This window comes from Habropoda laboriosa, unplaced genomic scaffold (genome assembly GCF_001263275.1).
Source record: "Habropoda laboriosa isolate 0110345459 unplaced genomic scaffold, ASM126327v1 scaffold309, whole genome shotgun sequence".
NCBI lineage: Eukaryota > Metazoa > Arthropoda > Insecta > Hymenoptera > Apidae > Habropoda > Habropoda laboriosa.
Window position 1 is genome coordinate 1,634,174 of NW_017100481.1, and position 10,993 is coordinate 1,645,166.

The following is a 10,993-nucleotide window of genomic DNA, read 5'->3' on the forward strand; positions in this document are numbered from 1 at the left end:
CTGTAGCCAATGTAGTTAACGCCGTCGAATCATCTCCATTTTCTGCTCTAGTACCATTCATTTTTTCTTGTTTCAAACTTTCCTTTTTAATAGATTCTTCTTTTATTTCCATCTTTACTGGAGCTACTGGTTTTGGGATATCCATCTCTTTTTCCAGAATTGTAACACTACTGATGGATGATGTTGGTGGTTCAGGAATTGGATCTTGTTTCATTGGCTCATCAGGTTGTTCTAACTTTATTTGCATGATGGATGTTGTGATTGGAATATTAACATTGGTAGTAGTTAAGCAGGACTCTGTAACCATAGGTTCATCGTTGTCTTCTAATGTTTCCATCGGAGTTTCTTCTGGGATATCCAGCGCTGGTTCATCTTTGATTTTTTCCATAGCTTGATTATCTTCTTGAGAAAGTTGTGATATACTATCTTCAGGTGCAGATGACTTTTCAGCATCAGAAGTATATGTATCCATAGCTATTAATTTTATGTCAGAATTTTCTTCAATCTGTTCACTTTCATCATTTTCTGGCAGTTCCATAGCATCTGGCATGGATGCTTCTTCAGATGAAGCTTCTGTATGATCTTGCATATTAGACATTTCAGCTTTTATTTGCGCTTCCTCAGATGATGCATTGTTTATTATTTGCATTTCACTTTCATTTGCTGGTTCTGATTCGTTAGCAACTTCAATAGGTATTTCGTTTTCATCTGGTTGAGCATCAGCAGACGGTTCTTGATCTATTGGAATATCTTCTGCAGTACTAGTGGAAACAGGAAGTTCAGATGCCCCTTCGGAAGAAGTTTCTGGATCTTTTACGGAAGACTCTTCCATATGAACGGCTTCCGCTGGTGCAGCATCTGTATCTTGCTCCATACTTGCAGAATCTGCAACCTGTGATTCTTCTTGATTTTCTAACGCGGGATCTTCCGCTAAATCGATTTTATCATTTTCTTCGTCATCGTCAGATAGAAGAAGGTCTGCTGGACCATCAACCTGAGGAATTAAGAAGTTACCATCTCTATCAATTTGCATAGATTCTCCAGCTCCCATTTGAGAAACCAAAGCAGCTGCTGTGGTTGTCTCATCACCATTACAACTATCTTCTATTTTACCATCTCCTGCTCCACCATCATCTGCAGACACCATGAATGATAAATCACCAGAAGGTTCTTGAACTGGATCAATTAAACCTGCTTCTGCAGCTAATGCAGCCAATGCTGCATCAGTGGTAGCAGGGCCATCTGATGTAGATGCTAATGAAGCTGATGGTTGTTTTTGTGATGGGACAAACAACATCTTACTTGTATCTATTGTCTCTGATGCGCTTGAAGTAGTCGCTATCGTACTGCTTGTTGGCATCAGCGTAACAGTTTTTGCACCTATTCCTCCAGACATTTGTAACGTTACAGGTTTACCAGACACTGTCACTGTCTCTGGCGTTTTTTGCATTTGTGGCATAGTAACAATCTGGCTTTTTCCAGGGTTGAAGATAGCTTGCGGACTTCCCTTAGTGGCAATAGTCACTGTTTTGGGAACACCACCCTGGCCTGGAACTGTAATAGTAATAGGTTTTCCAGTAGCTCCTCCTCCCATAGCTCCGGATGAAACAACGATCATTTTGACTCCTTGCTGATTTGTTACGTGATTAGTAGCTGACAGAGGTAAAACATTTACAGGTGTTGTAATGCTACCCGCTTGTCCACTACCAGCTTGAGAGGTAGTAACAGCTTGCACAGCTCTTAAACCAGACCCCGTTGTAACTACAATTATTTGATTACGACCAACCAGCCCACCATTGCCTCCAGGCTTAGTAATCATTATTGTTTGTTTACCACTAATATTTTGCCCTTTGCTCATTGCAACGATACTAGACGTTTTCATAGTCGTAAGAATTTTAGATCCTTGTACAGTATTTGGATTTACTAATCTCAGTATTGTCGGTCCCTGGTTAAGTGGCTTTGCACCTGTTGCTTGGACAGTCTTTCCAGGAATGAGACTTACTTTAGGCACAGTTGTTACCATTCCTTGTCCAGTTTTAAGAAGGTGTACAATTTGAGGTTGACCAGATATATTTTGACCTGGTTTTTGTAAGATAATTTGCTTACTTTGTTGTGGTGAAGCAGTTCTCAATACTGTTGCTCCAGGTGCAGCAAAACGTATTTGTTGGCCGGGCTGGACGTTTTTCATCCTAATTGTATTAGCTGTAGTTTGTGGAAGAATTGGTACATTATTCATACTTATTTTCGGAGTAGCAGCAGCAGCAGCTGCTAAGGCAGCAATTCCTGACATAGCAGCTGGTGTTTGACCTGCCACTGTAGTATTAACTGTTGCAACTTGTTCAGTAGTAGTAGTAGTTACTGTTGGCGTTGTTGTAACTAAAGGAGAACGAATTCTGATAAGATTTCCGGCTACTCTTGGTGTCATTGGACTCGATGGTTTTGTTACGCTTTGTGATGGTACTGGTTTCTGAACTGGGCTTTGTACAGTTGTTTGAACTCGGACTGGAGTTTGTGGAGGTATGGACGGTCGAACAGTGGTTGGAATTTGTGGAAGCTCAGGTGCTGTAATAACGGGCGAAGATGTGGCGGAATCAGTTGCGAGAGTGACCATTGCTGATGTCGTGGTAGGTGTTGCGTTACTTGCTGGAGTGCTAACTGTAGGAAAGGTTCCAGTTGTCGCTGAGGGTTTACATTTCTGAATTTGAAGAATGTAGTATTGTGCAGATGGTACTGGTGTCCATTGAATTTCCAATGCTTGTAGACTGGCCCTAACTAAGTTCAGTTTAGATGGTGCGGATGGCTTACCGACTTCGAGGTACCATAAATCTTTACAACAAACCTAAGAATAAAAGGTAAATCATACTGTATAACAGACAAAACTATTCTCAAAATAAAAACAAATTGTAAAGACTAACCCTAACCTGATTGTTCCAAGCTTTGCGATATCCATCTCGTCCAGACCACACATAAAGTTTATTATGCATTCCAATTGCGCAGTGACCAGCACGAGCACGAGGAACATTTTCTTCCAGAGTATCAACTGTTAACTGCTCCCAGGTCCAAGTTTCTAAAACAGTATTATCAGTCAGCTTCCTCTTTAACATGATTACCATGCAATGTCAACAAATATGAAATGAATTTACCTATATTTAAGCAGGCCAATGTATTTGTGCATTTCCATTCTTTTTCATGTGTTGCAACTTTAACATCATCAACAACAAGTGGTACCCATCCTCCAAAAACGTACATTCGATGACCAATTAAAGTGGCAGTGTGAAGAGAACGTGGTAATGGAATTGGTCCATGAACCACTGGTTTGTGCCAAGTCATTGAATCAACATCAAGATACCATAAATCACCCAAACGACAACCGCTCATACCACCATAAATCACTAAACAGGTTTTTCCTGTTTTACTATCAGTATAAGACACCCCAGTATGAGATTCCCTGGGTGGTGGTGCATGCCCATGTGTTTCTGGTACATCCCAAACTGTACCTCCATTAGGAAGTAGTTCAAGGGTATATAGATCATTCAAATATCTTGGTATATTATTTTTGTGATCCTCACTATCATTAGCCAGTCCTCCAAAAAGGAAGACTCTATTGCCAATGAGGGTAAAACTATGCCCCAGTCTAGGACATGGTGGAGGATCATTTTCTGGTGGCCGAGGTCTTAATTTTTTCCATTCCCATCTAACTGCTTGAAGTTCATAAAGCTCATCTGAGTACTTTCCATATTCTACCATACCACCAAAGACCAAAATACGGCTCCCATCAACAACAAATCCATATGCAGCACAGCCAGGTGGAATATCACCTTTTGTCGATGGTACAAACCATTGATTAGTTGCTGCAAAAGAAAAAAGGTAAATTAAAAAGTAATAAAATTTATGAATAGTTTCTTTAAATATTCAGTGTGTATTACACATTTATGATGAATTAAATATTAAATGAAGAAATCCTTAATCATTCACATGTTAAACAAAAAGGAAAGAAAGTATATAGAAATTAAAGGAATTTACATAATTTTTATTAACAAATAAAAATTGTAACAATTTTAATTAAATTTGAAAAATAATATTAAGCAGCTACAAAATTAAAAGATTATATGAAACTTATTAAATCTAATTTTTGTTTCTTTATGTTTAAAATAAACTTTCAATTTATTAACATCAATTTTATTAAAATACAGCATTATATTTATTGTTTTTGTGTAATAAATAATACATGTAAGTTAAGCAGTATAATCAAGAGGAACATTTCAAAATTAGGTACAAAATATTCATTACAATACGCACGCGTATAACTGTTGACAACATAGTAAAAGAAATGCCGTGCGCATTCATGATACGGTAAAGATGTGAAAACCTAAAATGAAAGAGTGGGAGGAGAAATAGGAACGGAAGGAAAAAAGAGAAGGAAAGGTGAAGCGTGAACGTGGAATGACGGGAAACGCGGCGCGTTGCAAATCGTGGTGGGGCGTATAAGACAGCAATGGCCGCTCCCGTGCGTATAAACATGAAAAATGACAGATCGCACTAATTCTACATATGAAATGACCCCAATGCTTAACAAACAAGACTTAAAAAGACATGTATAGTGAAGGTACATTTAGCATATATGAAATATATGATAATAAAGCATCTGACATAAACAAAATTCATGGTTTTCACGGTGATCCGGCCGGTGACCGTTTTGTCAATGTATGTCGCCATCTTGGATCGCGGGAATCATCAAGAACGGCGCGAAAGACGCACAGCAAGGAAGCAACTTACTCGTGTTATAGACATGAAGCTCGTCAACAATGCCCTCGTTTCCACCGCCGAAAACGACCATGAGGTCTTTAAGAGCAACTGCCCTGTGTCCATGTCTGGGTCTTGGCTGGGGTCCGGACGGATTTGTGATCCGCTTCCACTTTAGCATGGGTGCCGCCATGATGACCATCGATCACATCATTTTTTCATACCGCGCAGCTATGCACCCACCGTGTTACCCCTAGAGTAGTAGGACGCCCGATGGTTTCGGAGATAGTGCGCCCTTTTCTTCAAACTCCTGTACCTTCAATGTTCACGATTCGACAACTTGGATAACTTTGGAGGTTCACACACCCAACGAAAACTTACTACTTCTTGATATTCTTAGCACTGTCAATATCGTACGTCTTGATTATAACCTACCTTTAACTATTCTTTGTCACTAATTAACTAATCTTAATAAAAGGGCTCATATGAACGTAAAGTAAGGAGAATTTTGTTCGATAAGAATCATGAAAATTCTACACGATTTAGAAGACGTCTGTAACGTAACACGTATACACAGAACGCACACCGTATATTTACGTTCACGATGTTTACGGCACTGGTTTCATATCTTCTAGTGTGCTCACTCAGTACTCGTCAATGATCCAACTGTACATATATTTTAATGCTGCACAATTTCTGCTGTACTTAAATGGTAGTTTTAATAGTAAATTTCAGTCGAAATCAATTTTACACATTTTTTTATAACATTTGTAAAACAAGTTCAACTTTATGTTTCTTTTGAAAATTGTATAAACGAACGAAAAACAATGTAATACAAGATTTCCCTATGTAACCAGATTTCCCTAGATGATCACAATACGAATTCTATAAAATATAATTAAGTTTATTAATGACAAATATGTAATAAAAAAGTTATAGTATTTACTAAAATAATGTACTGCCGTTTAGATTTACAATACATTCAAGCAAATACCATATTCTTAATACACTATTGCATAAAACTTTCATTGCACAATTGCATCTGTTACCAACTGACATTAATTTAGGAATTTTTATAAGTATTGTTCAATGAAGAACCTCTTTCTACGTGCAAGGTTTATCTATTGCTTATACGCCTTAAATTTGATATAGTGTTTATTGCATTTAGAACTATATGATTATGTGGCCAATCAAAATGATGTAGCTTCCCTAATTACATTCTCGATCATTAACTATATTTATTTAATAGTTTAGTTTGAATTACACTGTAATTCAAAATATGCTACACTAGCCTTAATTAAAAAGTAAAAATGCATTTAATAAAAGATATCTTTGAAAGTTTTAGTTTTTAATTTTATTATATATTTCGTTGTATATTTTTAAAATGTAATTCTTATGCACTATTTTAATATGAAATTATGATGACAGTATAAACATAATAAAACTTGTTTTTCTGTTTGTTTTCTGTAAATCACTAAGGGAAATGTTTTTAAAAACTTGAATACATTTATATTTGTTTTATGATATTTACAATACTTTCTGGAATGACATAATACCTTTTACATTTAATATAGTTGAGAAATTACAAATCAGCGATATTGTATTAACTTATGATTATCATTGATTAATGTATGGATATATAAAAAAAATTATCGGAATTGAACAGGACTTATCCTTAAACCAATACATTGTTTGCCAATTAATGCAACTTCGCAGACTTTACATACTGTATCTTTAAATTGCGGTAAGTATGTTGCACCACATAATGGACACTTGACTTCCGGCTTTCCTCTGTAAATTGGAACAAATGTGCTTGCACATAATGAAAATGGATTGTGTTCATCATATGCCAACTGATGTTCATCCACTGGATTTTTATCACATGCCTGAAAGAAAAGAAATATAAGCCTTGAACATCTTTTAAATTACATATTTCAATGATATACGAGAAAATACATGTACCTGCAAAATCTTCCTAACTTGCTGTGCTAATTCTGGTTTAGGTCCTAATTCAAGTAATCTTCTTGCAAAAGAAGCAGCGGTTTTATAATTCTTCAACTTGAAGAACATATTTACAGCTATCCTTAATGTAAGAATCTGATGAACAGGTTGCAAACTACAATGTGTAAAGTATGCTGCCATTTCACAAATTCGTTTTTGCTCAGCCAGAGTAGCTTTAGGTAGATTCTTCCTTTCAGTTTCCATCTTCAAACCTAAGATGTATTCTCTGCAAATCTGAATCAACTGTTGTGCTTCTACAATGTCTTGTCTCGTATCAACAACTAGTAATGGTACACTGAGTAAAATAGCTTGAAGCTTTTCTATTGCTTCTGGGAACTTTCCACCCGTTGTCAAATGATAGCATACTTGAAGTCGCTGAACTAAATCGCTAAGATGCAATCCAACTGCAGGCAGACCGCTTTTTGGACTTGTATCTTTCCAATTTCTTTGAGGATATCCATACATCGAAGGTATATTCGGTAATGAAGCAAACGATGTTCTAGATCGAGAGAAAGTATTCATGAAAAGATTTTGATATGCTTCAAATTCAACCACACCAACTTGATCGTTCAATAATCTAAATGCAGTTTCGAATGATCCAGCCAGTACATGATCTACAACTAGCTGAGAATTGTTCACCCAATGTTGCGTAGGTAATACTCCTTTCGTTGGTGGAGAATAGTAACCATCTTCTACCGCAGTGACTGGAGTATCAAGTTCCGGTGGTAGATCTACATCTTCAACATCCCATCCAGCGCTTTCTTCACCTTCAGGGGCATTTTCAGTTTCAACACCTTCTTCATCGTCCATTTCTAATTCGTCATTGCCCCATCCTTCGGCAGGGACAGCGTTATCTTCTTCAGGAGCTAGAGCAGCAGCCACTTGACTCTTTCCTCGTGACATCATAGCACCTTCGAAGAAACCTTTCGATACTGTTAACAATGGCCAGTTGTTTTCCGCTTGTTGGATTGGTACTGGAGGTTGGAGATATTCTGCTCCCTTTTCAAGGGCAGAAAGTTCTTCACTCATAGAACTATATTGAATATCATCTTCTTCAGACGAGATACCGTGGATTTTTTCAGTTACATAAGCCAAAGAAGCTTGGCCAGAATTCTATAATATAAAAAATAAAATAAAAATTCTAAAAGAAAAAATTAAATATCAATTAAATTATAGAAATACGCACCCGTAATATTTTTGCGCGTTCACAAATATCGCCGAGCAACAAGCTACCCTGGTATTGCCCAGAAACATCTTTTCTAATTTCTGCAATTTTTATCATTTTACGTAATTTTTCCAAGTTACCAGTAATGAGATAAAGGAACGATAATTTTTCGAAATTCTTCGTTCTCTGATAACACATTTCTACAACTTGATGATTGCCTTGCAATAAGGCAGCTTGAGCCAAACTTTCCCAACAGGACTTCTGATCAAGAGATCTCGCTGCTTCTAAAGCGACTTCAATATTTCCGCATTCCAGTGCAAGACCGAATCTAGTTTTCTCATCTTTAACAAAGTGCAAAGCAACTTCAGGATATCCTTTCTGTTGCAAATATGCAATTATAGATTGACCAACGAGATTTGCATTACGAACCATATGCAAAACTTCCTCATACTTTCGATTAATCAATGCCAATTTAAATTTATATTCAGTTGGATCTATACGAAGGATTCTTGGTCTGCATTCTCTGTCTAAACAATAAACCTGGTTCCCTTTAACTCTCGTTACGTATATCGGAAGATCTAATGTACGGATGATGCCATGATCACCGTTGTTTATTGCGTATTTAATATGATTGCTAGTAGTGTAAATAAATACTCCTGAATCATCCCAAGCTCCAGATTTCACTCGAGTATTTTCATGCACGGAGCATAGGGATTCTAATCGTCGATTACAAATGTTAACTGTATGTTTCGCTAGTAAAGCAACATGAGACATGTCGCTAGACCAAACGACATATCTGCATTTAGAGATTTTGACTTCTGCTAATGTTCTCTTTTGTTGGACATCGAAAAGTGTTACTTGATCAGCATCGCGTAAAAGAAGCATTCCTGTGCCAGCATAGAATATTTCATCGCAGTTTGGAATCTGTACCTTTTTCGTAACTTCGTTTTTCAAATTCTTGATTACTAACTGTAACACAAAATTAAGAAATGGTATTTAATTATCCTTAAGCAATTTAAATATAGCAATTCTTTTTAAATACGTACTGAATATGCTCTATCTAATACAGCAAAGCGATTTCTAGCAACCCAAATAGCGGTAACGCCTGAAGCGCGTTTTGTATCGGCATCAGTGTTTGAATCACCTTCACGTGGTATCATATATAAATCATAAGTGCTATTTTCAATATTATTAGGAAATCTTGTACAAATTAAAACAGCATTCTCAGCTTGATTATATGACATGCTATAAGGAGGTGTTTTTCCACCTCCACGTATTTGCATAACAGATGTATCTTTTGAAGTGGTAAAATCCAATTTTCTAAGGAAACGTTCTTTAACATAATAAAGAAGATTTCCGTATACAGAATATGCTGGTCGTTCTCTTTCAAGTTTGAAAATTATCATTCCAGCATCATGTCCAGCAGCAAAAAGATTCAAAGTAGGATGTGCTGCAAGAACCCAAAATCTTTCATGTTCTCTTCTAAATGTGTGCAAACAAGAACGTTTGGACATGTCCCAAACGCGAATACTTTTATCTTCTGAATTTGAAAGTATTAAATCTTGTCTAGGATGGAATAAAACACATGAGACATTGTTATAATGTCCACGACAAGTATCAACTTCCCATGCTTTAGCATCATTCATTCTCCACATTTTAATTATTCTATCATCAGCTCCAGAAGCAATTAGAGGCAAAGTGGGATGGAAACATGCCCAATTAACACCTCTATCATGTCCTTCTAAAACATGTTTTACAACAGCATCAGCTTGACCAAATAAATCTGTAGCACCAGGATTTTTTAAGTGATCTTCTAGACCTCCTGGACCAGGAGCTACATTTTTCTTTCTTAATCCAGAAATATCCCATACTCTGACAGTTTGATCTAAAGAAGCTGATACAATAATGTCTTCAGTAGGATGAAATTGTGCACACATAACATAATGATTGTGTCCAGTCAAGACACAAATACAAGTACGACTCTGCCAATTCCATATACGAATTGTTTGATCATCTGATGCACTTAAAATCCATGGATATTCTTGATGAAATAAAATTGTTCTAATATAATCTAAATGACCTAATAATGTGAAAATACATCTTCTTTGTTTATAATTCCACATTTTAATTTTGTAGTCATCACCACCAGATACAAATAATGGTTGCTGGTTATGAAAGCAGATTCCACGGACAGGACCATCATGTTCATCAAATTTGTCTAATAAAGTACACATACGATAGTCCCATAATTGTATAACACCATTGTGTAAACTATAACATATAAAATCATAATTTAATAGTTACAATATAATTAAAAAATTTTTAACTTCAATATTATTAAAGAAATGTTTATAATTACAATCTAATATTAAAGTTACAAACTAAACAGTTTATGAACAATATTTTCATACTTTATCTTGTTATTTGCTAAAAAAAGGTGTAAAATTTCATTTTGTAACATATGTAAAATTGTTAATAAAGTTATGTTTTCATCATCTTGTAAAATAAAACCTAAGAGATTTAAAAAATATCTATTATTTACCTTGCAAGTACCCAAGGGCGTTTTGGATGAAATGATAATCCTTTTACACGAGCAGATTTTGTTTCAAATTTTGTTAACATTTTTTATGAAATATTCAACAAACTTATATATTTAAAAAGACATTCTTTACTCTTAACCCCTGAAAATTTGACACGAATGAGGACACGTCACTAGTGCTACCATAAAACACGGTATTTGAATAGATGGAGATTGGAATATGTATTACATGTACGGGATCATGTATTATCGTATTACTATATTATTTTGTTTCAATTATTAAACATTTTTTTTGTACAATTACATACTGTATATATCTTTCATTCAAATTAAATTATTAGTTGTAACTAATAATTAATAATTTTAATACATATATATCACGTGTCATTTCTTGATTGCTTAAGCTATACATTGTTTAAGACACGCGCATGTTCGTTTATAAGATTTTTGTATCGTTTGACGTGTTACTATTAATCTGAAAAAAGCTGAACACCTTGCCCGTTTTATTTCAAATATAGTGGAAATATTTAAAAAATAATCAAGGT

At 35.6% G+C, this 10,993-nt stretch overlaps 2 protein-coding genes across 2 annotated transcripts in view; both read right to left on the reverse strand.

The window, feature by feature from the left end:
• Positions 1 to 5,145, reverse strand: part of LOC108576014 (host cell factor) — a 6,269-nt gene extending 1,124 nt beyond the window's left edge. The window contains 5 exon segments of the mRNA XM_017938955.1: position 1; positions 4 to 2,839; positions 2,916 to 3,067; positions 3,144 to 3,851; positions 4,777 to 5,145. The exon segment at position 1 is cut by the window's left edge and continues 43 nt beyond it. Of these exon segments, the coding sequence (XP_017794444.1) occupies position 1; positions 4 to 2,839; positions 2,916 to 3,067; positions 3,144 to 3,851; positions 4,777 to 4,945 (3,866 nt within the window). The 5' untranslated portion in view covers positions 4,946 to 5,145.
• Positions 5,146 to 6,392: 1,247 nt separating this feature from the next.
• LOC108576020 (coatomer subunit alpha) lies at positions 6,393 to 10,593 on the reverse strand. The gene is made up of 5 exons (XM_017938963.1): positions 10,452 to 10,593; positions 8,956 to 10,180; positions 7,931 to 8,878; positions 6,706 to 7,857; positions 6,393 to 6,629 (listed from the first exon to the last, which is right to left on the reverse strand). Exons 1-5 carry the CDS (start codon positions 10,529 to 10,531, stop codon positions 6,393 to 6,395), a joined length of 3,642 nt encoding a protein of 1,213 aa, XP_017794452.1. The 5' UTR covers positions 10,532 to 10,593.
• Positions 10,594 to 10,993: the final 400 nt, after the last annotated feature.